This window comes from Nicotiana tomentosiformis, chromosome 5, assembly GCF_000390325.3.
Source record: "Nicotiana tomentosiformis chromosome 5, ASM39032v3, whole genome shotgun sequence".
NCBI lineage: Eukaryota > Viridiplantae > Streptophyta > Magnoliopsida > Solanales > Solanaceae > Nicotiana > Nicotiana tomentosiformis.
Genome location: NC_090816.1, coordinates 1,808,817 through 1,829,473, shown reverse-complemented (window position 1 = coordinate 1,829,473; position 20,657 = coordinate 1,808,817). Strand labels below are relative to the sequence as shown.

The 20,657-nt window shown below is 41.5% G+C and overlaps 1 protein-coding gene across 1 annotated transcript; it reads right to left on the bottom strand.

Annotated features, from left to right (window-relative positions):
- Positions 1–9,839: 9,839 nt before the first annotated feature.
- LOC138891718 (probable GPI-anchored adhesin-like protein PGA18) lies at positions 9,840–11,522 on the bottom strand. The gene is made up of 2 exons (XM_070175470.1): positions 11,133–11,522; positions 9,840–10,403 (listed from the first exon to the last, which is right to left on the bottom strand). The coding sequence occupies exons 1-2, from the start codon at positions 11,520–11,522 to the stop codon at positions 9,840–9,842; spliced, it is 954 nt and encodes a 317-aa protein (XP_070031571.1).
- Positions 11,523–20,657: the final 9,135 nt, after the last annotated feature.

Sequence of the window (20,657 nt, the reverse complement as noted above, 5' to 3'; positions counted from 1 at the left end):
GAGCAAAATAGCAAGGCATTTTGCAAGCAATTCGTGTGTGATTCAAGTGTGTAAACCTGAAGCTACATGAACCACATAGAAGAACCAGTTCCAAGTGTCTGTCTTTTATTCTAGTTCAATTATAGTAGGTGTTTTCATATTGTACCTTTCAGCTTTATCTAGAGGCAATTGTAATAGGTACTCAGAGTATTCAAGATAGAGTTAACTTGAAGTTGTCGCAAGAGTTAGAGGTTGGTTGCCACAACGGGGTTATAGTTAATCCTAGGTTTACAAAAGTGTTTTGTAAATGTAGTTTTTGGCTTAGTGATTTAGTGGAGATTTTGGGAAAATCCTACTGAGAAGTAGGTCGTAATTTTTCACCTTTTGAGCCAGGTGTTTTCCACGTAAAATACTTGTGTTCTTTACTTTCTGCATTTACTATTTCAGCAATAGTAGGTTAAGGAACACTTAGAAGAACCAGGTCCTTCCATAATCAGTTTAAGTGAAAAATTAGATACCACACAAATCACCCCCCTCTTGTGTGGTATTGAATTTAAAACATTAATTGGTATCAGAGAAGGTTATCCTTGAAGAGGCTAACACCTTAGGAGAAGATCAAGATGAGTGCACCACCTGGAAACTGGGAAGGGCAATCCACTGCTAGGCCACCATTCTTCAATGACCAGTATTACTCTTGGTGGAAAAATAGAATGAGAGATCACATCATAGGAGAAGACTATGAGCTATGGTACATTGTCATAGATGGCCCACTGGCTACCATGAAGATAAATACCGAAAGATAAGAGGTGGAAAAGACAAGAGCTGACTGCAATGATGACGACTTGAGGAAATGGGAGAAGAATGCTAAAGCCAAGAAATGGCTTGTTTGTGGACTAGGTCCAGATGAGTACAGTAGAATCCAAAGTTGTACCACTGCTAAGGAAATCTGGAACACTTTGCAAGTGGCCCATGAAGGAACACCTCAAGTGAAAAGGTCCAGAGGAACACTACTATATTCTCAATATGAGAATTTCACCATGAAGGAAGGGGAAAGCATCCAAGAAATGTATACTAGGTTCACCACACTGACAAATAAACTTAAGTCTCTTGGAAGGATTATTTCTGAAGAAGACAGAGTTGAGAAGATTTTGACAAGGGTTCTGCGAGTTACTTGGGAGAGCAAAATCACTGCCATTCAGGAATTAAAGAACATTGCCACTCTTAAGTTGGATGAGCTAATTGGAAATCTCACTGCTTATGAACTTAGAAGGCAAACCATGAAGATGGATGTACCCAAGAAGGAAAGGAGCCTGGCACTCAGAATCACTGAAAGTTCTGATTTAGAAGATGATGAAATGGCTATGATCACAAAGGACTTCAAGAAGCACCTAAAGAGAGGAAAGGTTCCTTCAAGACGTGGAAGCTATAGCAAACTAAAGCTCCTGAAAGGCAAACCAATGAGGGATGCTACAAGTGTGGTAAGAATGATCATCACATCAAGAACTGCCCTCAATGGGAAATTGAATGGAAGAAGAAAAGAGCTGAACGAAGAAACAGGAAGAAGGAACAGGTTCAACCCAAGAAGAAAAAAAGGATCAACAAAGGCTATGGTTGCTGCTTGGGGGAGAAAGCTCACATGATGAAGATGGAGATGAACAAGCACTTATGGACATTGGAGAATCTGATGAGGAATCTGAGGTAAGTGTAATTCATCTCAAAGACAAGATTAATTTTTGTCTAAAGAAAGGCTATATGAATTACTTCTAGATTTTATTGATAAATCTGAGGATGTTAATAATGAAAACGAACAACTGTCTAAGGAATGTGTAATTTTGAAAGCAAAGTGTAAGAACCTGGAACTTAGGGTTAGTGAAACTATAAGTGAAAATACTACATTAAAGAACCAGGTTCATGCATTTGAATCAAATGTCCTAGAACTTAGATCTGAAAACCTAAAACTGAAATTAGGAACAAGTAAGAAGAGAGCTGATTGCACACAACTCACTCTAGAAGAAAATATAGGTAAACTAAAAGATGAGTTGTATAAGAAGGATGAGCAGGTTAGAATTTTGAAAGAGGATCTAGGAAAAGTCAAGCATGAACTAGATAGAACTTGTAAATGGAACAGGTCCTCCGATGCACTTTCATGGCTACAGGAACATCATAGTAGCAATAGAAGAGGACTTGGCTTTGGGAATATGCCACCTAAATGGGATCCCAAAAGAAAGTACCTTACACTTCCTAAGAACAATATTTGTACTCACTGTGGTAAAACAGGTCACTATAAAAGTGAATGCAATGCAAAAGAAAAGACAAGCCAAAAGAACAAAGAATTTGTTCAAGGGAAGAATAGGCTACCTAGTTGGGCTAAAAAGAATTGATTCATCCTTTTGCCTATAGAAAGGGACCCAAACTAGTTTGGGTTCCTACGTCTAACCCCTGATTTTCTTTTGCAGGTCCAAGTGAAGGGGAGCATCTAAATATGGTATATGGATAGTGGCTGCTCAAAGCACATGACAGGAAGCAAGAACCAGTTCCTTTCACTTGAGTACCTCAAAGGAGGTAATGTCTCCTTTGGAAATGGGAAGAAAGGTGAGATCATTGGGTTTAGAAAGGTAGGTAAGACTGATTCTCACTCTATTGAGAATGTCTACTTGATAGATGGCCAACTATGTGATAGAGGTAACTTGGTAGCATTCACCTCTACCAAATGTTTTGTGAATAATCTTACCACTGACAAGATTATTTTGCAGGGAAAAAGAGTAAACAATATATATATTGTAGATTTGTCCACACTTTCAGAAAAGGAACTCACTTGCTTGAGTGTGTTGGACAATGATCCCCTCATTTGGCACAAGAGACTTGGACATGAAAGTCTAAGTCAACTCAACAAATTAGTCTCCAAGGACCTGGTGATAGGGTTGCCTAACATCAAGTTCAAGTAAGACAAAGTGTGTGAGGCTTGTAAAAGGGGGGAGCAGGTAAGATCCTCTTTTAAATGCAAGAAAGTGGTAAGCACCACCAGGACGATGGAACTGGTCTATATGGATCTCTGTGGTCCAATGAGAACATTAAGCAGAGGTGGTAAAGGATATGTGATGGTGCTTGTTGATGATTACTCTAGGTTCACTTGGACATTGTTTTTAACATCTAAAGATGAAGAATTTGACATGTTTACTTCTTTTGTTAGAAAAACTCAGAAACAACTAGGTAATCAACTTGCATCAATTAGGTCTGATCATGGCACTGAATTTGAGAATGCTAAATTTTCTGAATTTTGTGATGAGCATGGCATAGATCATAATTTCTCTGCTCCTAGGACTCCACGGCAAAATGGAGTAGTTGAAAGAAAGAATAGGACACTTGAAGATATGGCTAGGACTATGCTTCTTTCTAGTAAACTGCCCCATAGCTTCTGGGCAGAAGTTGTAAATACTGCATGCTACATCATAAATAGGTGCATGACTAGACCTCTTATAGACAAGACTCTCTATGAGTTACTTAAAGGGAAAAAACCAAATATATCTCATCTTAGGGCATTTGGATGCAAGTGCTTTGTGCACAATAATGGTAAAGACTCCCTAGGCAAGTTTGATCCCAGAAGTGATGAGGGAGTATTCTTAGGATATTCTTCACATAGCAAAGCTTATAAGGTCTATAACAAAAGAACTATGTGTGTTGAAGAAAGTGTTCATGTGATTTTTGATGAAACTAACATTCTTTCTGAGAGACAGAAACATGATAATAAGGCAATTGGGCTGGTAAGAAACTTAAATAAAACCACAGCCCAGACTGAAGCTGCACTGGAAGAAGGAACAGGTGATGGAACAGGTTCTTCCACCCAGAGCAACATGACAGGGGGAAGAGAACAAAGAGGAAATGATCCCCAAACCTCAATGGAACCTGTCCATGAACCTGTTTCACATCAACAAAACACTGAAGGAACATCAAGGGGAAACCAATTGGTTGTGAAATCTTACAAGTATCAAAGTTCTCATCACATTGAGAACATAATTACTGATCCAACCTCTGGAATCAAAACCAGATCTTCATTAAAGAATCTTTTTGCTTTTGATGCTTTCTTATCTCTTATTGAACCTAAAAATATTGCTGAGGCTTTACAGGATGCAGACTGGGTAAATGCAATGCAAGATGAACTCAACCAATTTGAAAGGAGTCAAGTTTGGCATCTAGTATCAAGACCCAAGGACAGATCAGTAATTGGCACAAAATGGGTCTTCAGAAATAAACTTGATGAAGATGGAACAGTTGCAAGGAACAAGGCAAGATTGGTGGTTCAAGGATATAGCCAAGAGGAGGGCATAGACTATGATGAAACCTTTGCTCCAGTTGCAAGGTTGGAAGCAATAAGACTCCTCATAGCCTTTGCTGCTTACATGGAATTCACTCTTCACCAGATGGATGTCAAGAGTTCCTTCCTCAATGGCTATCTAAAGGAAGAAGTGTTTGTCAAGCAACCTCCGGGGTTTGAAAGCAAGGAGAGTCCTGATCATGTATACAAACTTGACAAAGCACTTTATGGGCTCAAGCAGGCTCCAAGAGCATGGCATGAAAGATTATCAAAGTTTTTGCTTGAGCATGACTACAAGAGAGGTAAAATTGACAATACTTTGTTCTTGAAAGAAAAAGGTAAAGATCTCTTGGTAGTTCAGATATATGTTGATGATATAATCTTTGGAGTAATTACTGATAAGTTAAGTAAAGAATTTGCTAAACTAATGGGGAGTGAATTTGAAATGAGCATGATGGGTGTTTTTAGGCTTACAAATTAAACAAAATTCAAATGAAACTATGATCCATCAACAGAAGTATGTAAAAGAGTTGCTTAAAAGGTTTAAAATGGAAGATCCCAAAGAAATTGACACTCCTATTGCAACAACTACAAAGTTGGATATAGATGAACCTGATTCATCTGTTGATCAGAAGTTGTATAGGGGAATGATTGGCTCATTGTTGTATCTCACTGCTAGTACACCTGACATTGTTTTCAGTGTAGGCCTTTGTGTAAGATTTCAGGCAAATCCAAAGGAGTCTCACTTGACTGCTGTCAGGAGAATTTTGAGATATCTAAAAGGCACCACTGATTTTTGTCTATGGTATCCAAAAGGTAATAATTTCAATCTAGTGAGATATGTTGATGCTGATTATACAGGTTTTCTTGTGGATAGAAAGAGAACCTCAGGTATGGCACACTTTCTTGGCTCATGTCTTGTGTCTTGGGCTACAAAAACTCAAAATTCAGTGGCCTTATCTACTGCTGAAGCTGAGTATGTTGTTGCTGCTTCATGTTGTGCTCAATTGTTATGGATCAAACAGCAATTAATGGACTTTGGAATTGATATTGATTGTATCCCCATTTTTTGTGATAACACTAGTGCTATTAGTATGACCAAGAACCCTGTTCATCACAAGAGAACTAAGCACATAGATGTTAGGCATCACTTTTTGAGGGATAACTATGAAAAGGGTTTGATAACTGTGGAATTTTGTACTACTGACAAGCAAATAGCTGACATCTTCATAAAAGCTCTAAGTAGAGATCACTTTAAAAGGAACATTTTAGAATTAGGGATGATTAAGATCACCTAAAGGACTAGCTCAAAAATCACAATGAAAAAAAAATTAAAAAATAAATTGGTTAGAAAATCTGTAAATTTTGTATATAGATTAGATTTTGCTCAGTCTCATACTTTCAATAGTATACTCTTGTATCATGTGCTAAAATGATTCATTAATCTCTAATGATATTTTTTCTATTTTGGAAAATTTAGACTTGCACAAGACAATTCTCAGTGAAGAACCTGGTTCATCAAGATTACTCGGTATGTTTTCTACACTCTGCATAATTTGAAATAATAATATTTGGATCATGAGCAGAGCCCTACTTAATTCCAAACTCTTTTTGACTTATCCGTTACAAGTGAACCAGTTCCGTTCAAAAGACTCCTAACCGAATTAAAGTACCTAGATTCTAGGGATACACTCCAAAGTCTTTTCAAAACTGAAATTCAGTTTGATTAGACTTCTAAAAGTCTGAAAAGCTGTCGTTACCCCATTAATTACTCCTCTTTAAATTGATCAGCATTATTGTTTTCTTCACTCCATCTTTTCAAGCCGTCAAATACTCTACGTCTTCTCTCATCTTCCAAACACAATCCAATTAGCTTCTCTCCCAAACCTAATCGAGTCCAAGCCTACACTACTATTGAGTAGCGAGGGTGGTCGATGCAATTTTAACCCAACTAGGTCGGGATCAAATCCACAGGGAGTTAATGTTTGGAATTAAAACCTAGATACCGGATTTGAATCTAATTACACTTCCACAAGTTTGGGTTTGATTTAAACTTCTAACTTTACTCTAAAGATTGCAATAATTGAAACTAAGGACAATATTTTTGTTGTTGTTTTTCAAATGTTTAAAGAGACTAGAGTAGTGACTTCTACCTAGGTGGATATCTAACGGGTAGCAAAATCTATGGCAAGCTTGATTAGTTGGGATTGTAATATAGCTATCACACCCAGGTACTCACTCTATACCTCTTGGTAGTTTGAGTGATTTTGCCCAATTTGGCCTTTTCAAGTCCAAATGGGTATTCATGCAAATCAAGTGATATTAGCTCAAGTTGGGTATTACTATCTCTGGGTTTAACCCTTTCATTGGGGCTATCAATTTCTTGAGTTCACCCCAATTCCTTGTTAGCCTAGTTTTCCTAGACTTAGTCCCTCTTTCTCAAGTAGAGACAAAGTCATAAAGGCATGAATCAATGTTTGCAACCATTAATTCTTGAGTCCTAGTAACAACTAGGCTAAATATCACTAACCCATTCACATTCAAGCCCTAAAATCAAAAACCCATTAAATACTCACACTAGGGGTGGGTCACAACCCTAACTATGGGTTTAGCTACTCAAGGAAATAAACAAAAATTAAGGATGAAAGGAAGTTAAAATCCATAATATTAATTTATAGAATGAAAATCTAATGTTAAGAAGTGAATCTAGTGCAAAATTTCTGAAAACACAAAAGTCAGCCGTCTCAGGTGCTCATACAAAACATAACATAACCTATAAATGACAAAACGTTCTATTTATACTAAGATGAAAATATCTGACAAAAATATCCCTGTGGAGGTTGTGCGGCCGCGTAATTCTGAGTGCGGCCGCACTCTTGCTCTCGCGGCCGCGTAATTCTGATACGGTCCGCGTTCTTCTCTTTTGGATCTGGGTTGAGCTAAACTTTCGCGGACCGCATAATTCTAAGTACGGTCGCGCTCCAGATTATGCGGCCGCATAAAAGTGATGTGGTCCGCACTTGGTTGAGTTTAGCTTGAAATTAACTCTCTGATTCTTTATCTTGTGGACCGCATAATTTAGATCGCGGCCGCACAAAGGACTTCCGCGTCCATACAATTCTGGTGCGGTCTGCACTTTTCTCTTTTGCTCAATTTGTCAGCTCTCTGAATCTCAGTCATCGCGGTCCGCGTAATTTCAATTGCGGCCGCACAGGGACTTTCGCGGACCGCCTAATTCTAAGTGCGGCCATGCTCTAGATTATGTGGCCGCATAAAAGTGATGCGGTCCGCACTTGCTTGAGTTTAGCTTAAAATCAACTCTCTGATTCTTCATCTTGCGTACCGCATAATTTTGAATGCATCTGCACAAGGAACTTCCGCGGCCGCACAATTCTGGTGCGGTCCGCACTTCTCTCTTTTGCTCAAGTTGTCAGCTCTCTGAATATCAGTCATCGCGGCCCGCGTAATTTCAATTGTGACCGTACAGGGACTTTCGCGGCCACACATTTCTGGTGCGGTCCAACGCTCATCATTTAGCCCAAAATCACACTCTCTGAATCTCCCTCTTGCGGACCGCATAATTATGATCGCAGACGCATCATGGCTTTCGCGGTCGCACAATTGGGACTAACAATTACCCTCAACACAAATGAATTATCAACAACACCATGTTTTGACCTTTTGAGTACCATAGTTCTAATGTGACACTAGAGCATCAAGAGTTGACTTAATTCACCAAGGAAGCTCGCTCTATCACGTAGGTCATTGTGGAACCCAAACTCCTCCTCTACTCTCCGTGAATAAATCTCACTTTGGAATGTAACACTCAAAACAAGGATTGTGAAGAAGTGCGCTCATCTCTCTCAAAAGAATGTCACAAGTCCGGCTCTAAGTACCATAAACTTGCCCCTTATGTAAATCACCACTAATGTATGCTCACCCAACTTGAAATCATATAGGGCTTTTGCGGGAATGTAATGAAGGCTTTTGGATCAAGGTAGGACTTATCGGCATATGATGGTTTCATCTTTCCTTAAGCACTCCATTTCCTCTTTTTGGCTCATACTTTCTTGACTCTTTGAGTCATTTTCTTCAACTCTTTCTTTCGCATGACAATCATTTTTATACTTTTCTAATCACTCCATGCCTTTCATCATTACTTTCTTTGAATCCCTTCAACTTTCTACTTTATTCACTTTCTTTTTGACATATTTCTTTTTGGCCTTTCTTCCTTTTCTTTGCCTTCCCTTTTCTTCATTTCTTTTTTTTGTTCTTTGTACCTTGTATCACTTTCACATTCCTCGTCTCTCCCCCAAATTTATTCTTTTGCCAATTATATCAAGAATGCTAAGGAAAGATCGGGTGCCAAGAGAGGGTCATTATTAAATGAAAAAGGGTTTCGGCTCAAAGGGGTTGACTAGTGATATCACATTGGTAGGCTACGGAAGCTTTCAAGTTTCAAATTGGATCAAGGAGAGCCTACAATCATTTCTCAAGTCGAGCTACACTTAGAATTTCGCCTAGACAAACATTCAGAGCAAGTTCTAGACTTATTGGCACGGAACTTGGACTTACAATTCAATACCTCACCTCTCAAACTGCTGGATTGTTAAAGAGAACAGAGTCGAGGGCCCACAACAACCCTAGCTAAGTTTGAAAATCATAAACGGCTCAAAGAAACCACTCGATGACTGTTTTAGTCAACACAAGAGTCAAAAGGTCACAACTAGAGCTATTCTTTGCCAATCAACTTGTTTCTAACCATAAGGTCGAAGGTAAATGTGTTAGTACCAAGTGAAGCCTACTTGAGACACTTTTATTCATTACAACTACATATACAAAAACATTAAGAAAATGGACTCAATCCCTTAAGAAGTTTGTCACGCCATCCATCGTTGGGAAGAGCCACCCGGTTCACACAACATCCACCTTTGGAAAGAACCATGGCATTAAGAAACCCAAAGGCTTATTGTTCACACAAAACATAAAAAGAAGCTAACAACTTAAAAAAAAAGCTACTAAAGTAAATAAGAAGCTATGCTACTAAGGAAACAAACACCGAAAGAAGTTATGAAATAAACTACGGAAAGTAGACTAAATATGTACAAAATGAAGTAAAGCGAATATATACATCGAATGGTAAGAATATATATATATACCAAAATAAAAATAAAGATAAACAAAAATAGTATAATGGTTATTACATACCAAATGTCATCAAATCAAAATGGACCACCCCCAAAATGAAAAATAGCATTGTCCTCAATGCTCATAACAAATAAGAACAGGGAAAGGGGGTAGAGAGTATAGAAAACTCCATATGTGGTCTCTGTCTGCATCGGGTCCTTAACATGGACGGGGTCCTCATCAGCACCCTCCGTATCCTCTAACTAGATCTCCACATCCTCTGACCGGGGGACTACGGGGTTGCTGAGCATCTGAATCAGCTCCTCAGCAGTGTGTGAAGTGGCATCCGGCTCCTCAGACTGGCCGGCTGCTGCCGCTGATGCCTCGGGCACTGTTGCGTGTGCTGCTAGGACTGTCTCTTCTATGAGCAGTCCAGTGGAATATCACCAGCAGAAGCAATCTTCTCAACCTCTTTGCTCAACTTCTCCACTGACTCCTTAGATGCCTGAGTCTTCCGCATCTTCTTCACCTGCTTCCCCAAATCCTTGATAATACTCCCATATGTATCAACAGTCTCCCGGATCTTCTTTTGGTCGTCCAGAATCTTCTTCTGGTTATCCAGAATATTCTTCAAAGAGTCCTCCACTGATGGAGGTATCTGGAGCTCTGATGGGGCTGAAGACTGTGTTGCCACTGCACTGGATATTGCAGTCAGCTTTGTGGTAGCTGCCTGCATCCAGTTGTTGAGACTGGATAGTGTCTGTGAAACCCGCAATGAAGTCTGAGGGTAGGTAGAATATGTGGGCACTGACAGTGGCACTGAGAGGGATGGTCCAGAGGAAGGAGGAGGCATGGCAGCTGCTCCGGTAGAAGTACTGACTGCTGTGGAGGGCTCGGCAACTGACCCGGTGGCCACTACCCCTGGCTCTTCAGACTGTCCAGCGGAGGTAGTGGCTTTACCCTTAAATTTAGGGTTGTCCGCTCCCTGGAGGTGGTACCATGAGAAAGGCTTTTTAGCCTTCACCTCCCCATTAAAATGTCTCGGCTCTACCCCTTAGTCTTGGAAATACTCTGTGAGGAAGTTGGGGTAGGGATACGATCTTTCTTCTTTATGGACTGCATTGGAAATGTTGTAGGATATCAAGTTTCCTACATTAATAGGATAGCCTGCTATAATGGAAGCTACCAATACTGCCCGGGGGAGTGGAAGGACATTCTCATGCTGGCACGGGTCAAGACGGCTGCACACGAATGTTTGCCACCCTTTTGCTTCAAAGTTAAGGGTGGCTCTGACAATTTGAACTCCTGTTGTGAGCCATGCAGGCGTTGTCCCCGGAATAGAAAGTATCTCAACTAGCCATGGGCGAACTGTATCACCCAAGGCTAGCTTCTCCAGGTATTGCACTGCCTCAACCTCCTCAAACCCTATATAGGTGTTCAGTGCATGGCCATCAAATCGGATTTTCAAGTTTCAGACCTTCGTCACCTTTGTACCCTTTTTTTATGTGGGCAACATTGGCATATAATTCCTTGACGAGGTATTCATTGGCATCTTGCAACTGACCGGTGAACCATTTCCATCCTTTTCTCTCTGTAAATTACTTTAGGACATTCGGATTGTGTTGGCTTAGGTCTTTGGTTATGAATTATCACTCAAGAGTAAGCGACCTTTGGGGCCACCATTCCTGAAATTTGCATACGCCTTCTCACTTACAAATCTATCAGCCCACACCTCCGACTTCCTTGATCTAGCCAGGCCTCCCACAATTGTGTCACCCCATCTCCCGTCATCTGAGACCTCATCATCATCATCTAAATTGATTGGGGTAGCTGTTGTGGCAGGTGTTGTAGCAGGTGTGGAAGATGGTTTAGATGCCTGACTACCTCCCTCTGAGCCATCAGAAGAACTAGAAGAGGAGGTAGGTTCATTGACTAAACGGAGTCTATCGGGGAATTGTTCTGATTGTGCCCCCGGTTGTGGTTGTACAGAATCCCCCTCAGAAGTTTCCAGGGATGGGAGGTATTCACTGGTGTCTGAGGAGTCCGGAGTTGGTCTAGTAAGAGTAGTCCTTTTGCCCAAGACTTTCTGGACTGATAGTGGCATGTTAGGTTTTCCTCTACCCCGACCTCGGGATTGGAAGTATCACCTCGACCACAAGAACGCACCATTGTCTGCAACACACAAGTAGTGAAAATTAGTTAGAATTGGGGTTCAACATGTGTTATTGAATTATAGTTGAAAAGAAAGACACTGCTTCTCAGAATAGGGTAGCGCGGACCGCACAAAAGTGAGTGCGGCCGCGGACTGCCCATCGCAGATCGCACAAAAATGAGTGTGGCCGCATAATACCCATCATAGACTGCACAAAATTGAGTGTGGTCGCGGAGGTCCTAGGTTCAGACTACTAGTTCTCTGAAGTTACCTCAGCGCGGACCGCATACTTTTGAGTGCGGCCGCAAAAACCTATTGCGGACCGAACAAAATTGAGTGCGGTCGCATAATCGATTTGTTGGGTCTCTGAAGTTTAATTGTGCGGACCGCACAAAATTGAGTGCGGCCACACAAACTTAGCAATGACAAGTGCCTTCAACATAGGGTTTCGCGAACCGCACAATTTTGTATGCGGCCGCATACCCTAGCGCGGACCGCACAAAAATGTGTGCGGCCGCAAAATTCAAATCAGAGCGGCACTGAAGTACGATTAATACTAGGGTTTTCACTAATTAGGAATGAATTGTGGAAATTAAGCAATAAAAGCTACTAACCCCAACCCCCATTATGCATTCAAACACTACCCACATGCTTCTAAGCAAGAATTAAGCATCAATTTGAAATTTTTGGCATGAATCTAACCCTAGATAAAAAGAAAACTAAAACAAAGAGAAAAGAAAAGAAAAGGATAAAATTAATTCATTGAAATCAACATACAGTAATGAAATGTAGTAGGAAACAACAATTGATGAATATGGGATGAAATTGAAAACAAGAAAGAGTGCACTGTGCTTTAGTCTAGCTTGAGAGGTCAGAGTGTGTAAAGTGTGAATAGTCTCAAGAAGTCCTATTTATACTCTGACCATATTGGCCCACCGATTTACCTGAGTGCGGCCGCATAATTTTGGTGCGGTCTGCACTCTTCACCTTTTGTAACTCAACAGTTGATTTAGTGACGCAGTCCACATAAAAATGGCTACGGACGCACAATGTGTGTGGTCCGCGAAATTTTGATCGCGGCCGCGAATCCTTAAGGGATTTTGTCAAGCCAAACTGCAGAGAGTTGGCATTTTCTATCTTTCAGCTGTGCGACCGCACACAGAATTGAGTGGTCCGTATAATTCTGGCGCGGTCCGCACAATTTTCACCACTTGGCCAATGTTTGTCTTGTCAATTTTCTGCACTGCACACCCAATTCTTGCATACACTTCACAACGAGCTAGTCCAAAACAATGCCTAATCTAACAAGAAAATCAAAAGAAAGAAAAGCACATGGTTTGCCTCCCAAGAAGTGCCTGATTTAACGTCGCGGCACGACGCATGTTACCATCATTCATTTGAAATGGAGCAATGCCACAACATGGCCATCATCAACCTTGCCAAGGTAGTGCTTCACCCGGTGCCCATTGACTCTAAAGATCTCACCATTCTTATTTTTCAAATCAAGAGCACCAAAATGAGTCACATGTACTACTTCAAAAGGACCACTCCATTTTGATTTAAACTTTCCCGGAAACATTCGTAACCGAGAGTTTAATAAAAGAACAAGGTCACCTTTTTTGAATTCTTTGTTCCGGATATACTTATCATGTAGGTACCTCATCTTGTCCTTATACAAGGACGAACTGGAGTAAGCATGGAACCGAAACTCATCAAGTTCTTTCAATTGCTCCAACCGAAGATTGGCAGCTACATCTCACTCAAGGTTCAATTTCTTCAACGCCCACATGGCTTTATGCTCTAATTCCACCAGAAGGTGACATGCTTTCCCAAACACCAACCGATACGGAGACATACCAATTGGAGTCTTGTAAACTGTTCTATAAGCCCAAAGAGCATCGTCAAGTTTCCTTGACCAATCAGTCCGATTTGCATTGACAGTCTTGGATAGAATATCTTGATCTCCCTGTTGGAGACTTCACCCTGTCCACTTTCCTGGGGGTTATAGGGGGTTGACACCTTGTGAGTGACACCATACTTGGAGAGTAAAGTGTCAAAGGCTTTGTTGCAAAAATGTGAACCCCCATCACTAATAATGGCCCTTGGGGTGCCGAACCTTGTGAATATATTTTTCTTCAAGAAAGCCACCACACTCCGTGCTTCATTGTTGGGCAAAGCCATAACTTCAACCCATTTGGAAACGTAATCCACAGCAACAAGAATATAGGTGTTCACACACGAGCTCACAAATGGACCCATAAAGTCAATGCCCCACACATCGAAAATATCAATCTCGAGGATGGTGGTGAGAGGCATCTCATTTTTCTTGGAGATCCCACCGGCCCTTTGGCAATCATCACAACGCTTAACGAGCTAGCGTCTTTGTACAAGGTAGGCCAATAGAATCCATATCTTAGGACCTTTGTAGTAGTTCTCGCCCCACCATGGTGACCACCATAGGACGAAGAATGGCAAGCTTCAAGAATACCCAATTGCTCTTCTTCTGGAACACATCTTCGGATAACACCATCAATGCAAATTTTGAAGAGATATGGCTCATCCCAATAGTAGTCCAGGCAGTCCCGTTTGAGCTTCTTCCTTTGGTTTGAGGAGATCTTATTCAGAACAATGCCACTCACAAGATAGTTGGCCATATCGGCAAACCAGGGCATCCCAGTCATAGAAATGGAAAGGAGTTGTTCGTCAGGAAATGAATCATTGATCTCAAGGCCATCATGTGGCCTCCCCTCCTCCTCCAATCGAGACAAGTGGTCCGCCACTTGATTCTCACTATCCTTTTGGTCTTGAATATCTAGATCAAACTCTTGCAATAGAAGAACCCACCGCATCAACCTTTCCTTAGAGTCTTTCTTGCTCATCAAATAATGAAGTGCCGACATGAACAATCACCTTTGTACCCATTAGGTATGGGCGGAACTTCTTCATAGCAAAGACAATGGCTAGGAGTTCTTTATCGGACACTGTATAGTTGAATTGGGCCTCGTTCATGGTCTTGTTAGCATAGTAGACCGGATGAAAGATCTTATTAATTTGTTTCCCCAATACCGCACCAACTGCCACATCGCTTGCATCACACATGAGCTCAAATGGTAAGCTCCAATTTGGCGCGGTGATAATAGGAGTGGTAGTCAACTTATACTTGAGTAGTTCAAATGGCTTCATACAATATTCATTGAAAAGGAACTTGGCATCTTTCTCCAAGAGTTTGCACAAGGGGTTTACCACCTTAGAAAAGTCCTTGATGAATCGGCGGTAAAACCCCGCATGACCTAGAAAGCTTCTCACTCCCTTTACGGAAGTAGGGGAGGGAGTTTGGATATCACTTCAATTTTTGCTTTATCAACCTCAATACCATTCTTGGAAATCATGTGACCGAGGACAATGCCCTCCTTGACCATAAAGTGACACTTCTCCCAATTCAGCAGCAAGTTAGTTTCTTCACAATGTGCCAATATCTTATCCAAGTTATCCAAGAATTCTTCAAAAGAATCCTCCACGACAGAGAAATCATCAATGAAAACCTCGAGAAATTCCTCCACCATATCGGTGAAGATGGACATCATACACCGCTGAAAAGTTGTCGGTGCATTGCATAACCTGAATGGCATCCACGAAAATGCGAAAGTGCCATATGGACAAGTGAAGGTGGTATTCTCTTGGTCTTCAGGTGCAATAAGAATCTAGTTATATCCAGAATATCCATCCAAGAAGCAATAATAAGACGTCCGGCTAACCTATCCAACATTTGATCAAGAAATGGAAGCGGAAAATGGTCTTTCCGCGTAACTTTGTTGAGCTTTATATAATCCATGCATACTCTCCACCCGGTGACAGTTCTTGTGGGGAACAATTCATTTTTTTCATTTGTTATCACAGTCATGCCCCTTTCTTTGGGACACATTGCACCGGCGAGGTCCACGAACTATCGGAAATGGGGTAAACCACCCCGGCATCCAACCACTTGATGATCTATTTCCTTACTACCTCTTGCATGGCCTCATTTAATCATCTTTGATGTTCCACGGAGGGTTTGGCATCCTCCTCCAAAATAATTTTGTGCATGCAAAAGGCGGGGCTTATACCCCGAATATCTACCAATGTTTAACCTATTGCTTTCTTCCTCCTTTGAAGCACCGCAAGGGTGGCATCTACCTGCACGTTAGTTAAGCACGAGGAAAGAATAACAGGTAAAGTGGAACAAGGGCCTAGAAACTCATACCTGAGGTGTGAAGGCAAAGGCTTTAACTCCAAGGTGGGAGGCTCCTCGATTGAGGGATTTGTTGGTGGAGTCTTCCGATTTTTGAGATCCAAGGAAAGTTTTCGGGGCTTATAAGTATATGATCCCATTCCATGCAAAGCATTGACACATTCTACAAAGCCTTCCTTCTCATCCTCATCATGATTCAACAACACAATTTCCAAGGTATCTTCCACATTTATCACAGCACTTATGTCATCAACAATTACTTCAGTCACCAGATCCACGAACGAACACACTTCGTTGCTAATTGGCTGCCTCATTGATTTACAAACATGGAATACCACGTTTTTATCGCCCACCCGGAAGGTGAGCTCTCCAGCTTCCACATCAACTAAGGCCTTCCCTATAGCAAGGAAAGGTCTCCCCATAATGATTAGCACCTTATAGTCAACCTCACAGCCAAGTATCACAAAATCTGCGGGAAGGATGAACTTGTCGACCCTAACTAACACATCATCAATTATCCCCAATGGCATTTTCATTGTTCGATCCGCCATTTGCAACCTCATGGATGTGGGTCTCAGTTTCCCAATCCCCAACGTTTTGAACACAGAATAGGGCATCAAGTTAATGCTTGCCCCCAAATCACATAAAGCTTTGGCAAAATTAGCACTCCCAATAGTGCACGGGATTGTGAAAGCACCGGGGTCTTCCAACTTTAGAGCCATGGAGTGCACCATAGCACTCACTTGATGTGTCATTTTGATCATTTCACAGTTCATTGATCTCTTCTTTGTTATCAAATCCTTCATGAACTTGGCATATCCCGGCATTTGTTCTAAGGCTTCAACCAATTGCACATTTATGGACAAGCTTTTCATCATATCAATAAATTTCTTGAATTGATTCTCATTGTTTTGCTTTGCAAGTCTTTGAGGGTATGGGGGAGGAGGCCTTGGCATTCGTACCTTTGGCACTACCGGTTCCGGCATGTTAGTCACGTGCTCCCTAGACGGGTTCACTTCTTCTTGCGTCTCCTCCACATTTTCATCAATATCAATCCTCACTTCTTCATTATCTTGAACATCATTGCTTGTCTCATCATCATCTTGCACCAACACATCATCACCCACATGTCTTATTTGGTTTGAGGTACTAGTAACTCCACCTCTCCCACTTCTTGTTGTCACGGCCACTGCATGCCCCGTATTCCCACTTTTTTGGTTCACCACCGTATCACTAGGTAGTGCCCCCTTTAGATGAGTATTTAAAGCTTGAGAAATTTGGCCAAGTTTAACCTCCAAGTTGCCGATAGAAGTGTTGTGGGAGGCTAATTGGGCATCGGAGTCGGCGTTTTTCTCCATCATTTGCTTAAACATGTTTTCAATCCGTCCCATTTCACTATTGGAAGAACTAGGACCTTGCGACGGATATGGAGGTGGGTTGTTTGGTTATTAATACATCGGGGGCCTCTGAAAGCCCGACCCCCGATTTTCTTGATTGCAATTGTTCCAACCCCCTTGATTATTATTGTTCCCCCGATTGCTTTGATTGTTGCCACCCCAATTACCTTGATTATTTTCTCCCCAATTGCCTTGATTACCTTGATTACTCCAATTGCTTTGATTATTGTTGTTGCCACCATCCCATTTCCTTGGTGGCCTTGGTTGTTCCAGTTTCCTTGGTTTCCTTGTGATCTCCATTGTTGTTGATTTGGAGCATTGCTTCTTTGACCTTGATAATTATTGACATATTGAACCTCTTCATATTGCTCATCATATGAATCACCTTGATTATACCCACTATTACTTTGCTCAAATTGTTCCGAATAGTTTTGTACTTGATGACCTCGTTGCCGTCTCTTGTTTACCATCATGTTCACCCCTTCCATAGCATTCACCTGTTTCGACCCTTGAACCTGTTGAAGCTGAGCCTTGGCCAATTGGTTCATGGTGGTTGTCAACTCCCCAATAGCTTTCCCATGATCATGTAGCTCCTTTTGTAGGTGAATAACATTTGGGTCACCCTGAGGAACATTGGCACTACTTTTCCACGCCGAAGAGGTGTCCGCCATCTCATCCAAGATTTCACAAGCTTCAAAATAAGGCGTGTTTATGAAGTTACCCCCAGCAAGTTGATTTACCACACACTGATTTGTTGTGTTGATCCCCCTGTAGAATGTCTGTTGGATCATGGCCTCGGTCATATCATTGTTCGGGCATTCTTTGACCATGGTGCGATATCTTTCCCAAATCTCGCTCAATGGCTCATTGGGCTCTTGTTTGAAAGCTATAATTTCATCCCTTAGTGTAGCCATATGCCCCGGAGAGAAAACTTTGGCAATGAACTTCTCGGCCAACTCATCCCAAGTGTCGATGGAACTTCTCGGCCAACTCATCCCAGTCCAAAGCCTTTCCCCGTAGAGAAAAGGGAAACAGCCTTAACCGCAGTGCATCCTCGGTGACATTTGTTTGCTTGCTCCCCCAACAAGTATCTACGAAACCCTTGAGATGCTTGTAGGCATTTTGGTGTGGAGCTCCGGCGAAGAAACCCTGCTGCTCAAGCAGTGTAAGCATCACGTTGGTAATTTGGAAGTTGCCCGCCCTAATCCGGGGCGGGGCTATTGCACTTGCATAGCCCTCATTCGGCAACACCCGGTGCACTGCTCTTGGTGGAGGTGGGGGATGGTTTGGGACATTATCTTGAGGCGGTCGGCCTCGCCTGTTTACTTGATGCTCGAGATGAACCTCATCCACTTGATCATCATCTACCTCCTCCCCCCACCTCCTCCCCCAATGGTAAATTTCCGAGGGGATCGTTGTTAAGGGCCAGTTTGTACCTAAAAGCAATTCACAAACAAAATTAGTGACTCGGAAGGAAGGAAATACAAAACATACAAATACCTAGATATATAGATAAATCCGTTTAACTCCCCGGCAACAGTGCCAAAAATTGATCGAGTCCAAGCCTACACTACTATTGAGTAGCGAGGGTAGTCGATACAGTTTTAACCCAACTAGGTCGGGATAGAATCCACAGAGAGTTAATGTTTGGAATTAAGTTTATATCTAAGCTAGATGCGAGATTTGAATCTAATTACACTTCCACGGGTTTGGGTTTGATTTCTACTTCTAACTTTACTCTAAAGATTGCAATAATTGAAACTAAGGACAATATTTTTGTTGTTGTTTTTCAAATGTTTAAAGAGACTAGGGTAGTGAATTCTACCTAGGTGGATATCTAACGGGTAGCAAAATCTAGGGCAAGCTTGATTAGTTGGGATTGTAATATAGCTATCACACCCGGGTACTCACTCTATACCTCTCGGTAGTTTGAGTGATTTTTTCCAATTTGGCTTTTTCAAGTCCAAATGGGTATTCATGCAAATCAAGTGATATTAGCTCAAGTTGGGTATCACTATCTTTAGGTTTAACCCTTTAATTGGGGCTATCAATTTCTTGAGTTCACCGGAATTCCATGTTAGCCTAGTTTTCCTAGACTTAGTCCATCTTTCTCATGTAGAGACTAAGTCATAAAGGCATGAATCAATGTTTACAACCATTAATTCTTGAGTTCTAGCAACAACTAGGTTAAATATCACTAACCCATTCACATTCAAGCCCTAAAATCAAATACCCATTAAATACCCATACTAGGGTTGGGTCACAACCCTAGCTATGAGTTTAGCTACTCATGGAAATAACAGAAATTAAGGATGAAATAAAGATAAAATCCATAATATTAATTTATAGAATGAAAATCTAATGTTAAGAAGTGAATCTAGTGCAAAATATTCGAAAACAGAAAAGTCAGCCGTCTCAAGTGCTCATACAAAACATAACATAACCTAAAAATGACAAAAGGTTCTATTTATACTAAGCTGAACATATCTGACAAAAATGCCCCTGTGGAGGTTGTGTGGCAGCACTCTTGCTTTTGCGGCCGCATAATTCTGATGCGGTCCACGTTCTTCTCTTTTGGATCTGGGTTGAGCTGAACTTTTGCGAACCGCATAATTCTAAGTGCGGTCGCGCTCCAGATTATGTGGCGGCATAAAAGTGATGCGGTCCGCACTTGCTTGAGTTTAGCTTGAAATCAACTCTCTGATTCTTTATCTTGCGGACCACATAATTTCGATCGCGGCCGCACAAGGGACTTCCGCGGCCGCACAATTCTGGTGCGGTCAACACTTCTCTCTTTTGCTCAAGTTGTCAGCTCTCTGAATCTCAGTCATCGCGGCCTGCGTAATTTCAATTGCGGCCGCATAGGGACTTTTGCGGCCGCACATTTCTGGTGCGGTCCGCGCTCATCATTTAGCCCAAAATCACACTCTCTGAATCTCCCTCTTGCGGACCACATAATTATGATCGCGGATGCATCATGGCTTTCGCGGCCGCACAATATTTGTGTGGTCCGCACTTTAGACCTCTTTGCCAGCCTTGGTTTTTGTTCAACCTTTGACTCCTTTGTGAGTTGATTTTGATTTCTTTGGCTCATTTTGAACAATTTCTGCAAGCAAGCATATTTCATTAGTTTCCAGGAATACCTTCAAGCATTTTTTGCCTAAAACACAAGTAAAAGAGAGCAAATAATTGGTTAAAATCCCTACTTATCAATACCCAAGCACAGAAATGGCTAGCACTCCTGAAAATCCTTCATCCCCACCCAAGTAAATCACACCCACACCATCTATCACATATTCAACCACACCTCTGTCTAAGAAAGAAAGAACTAAGATGCTTGCTTGCAAAACTGTAGCAGGGAGCGCATTATCCAAGAAATTAGATAAATAATTGAAGGATAGCCAGGTCCAAGAACCTCAAAAATCTGAAGACTCATTTAAATATGCTACTGAGGGGGAAGAA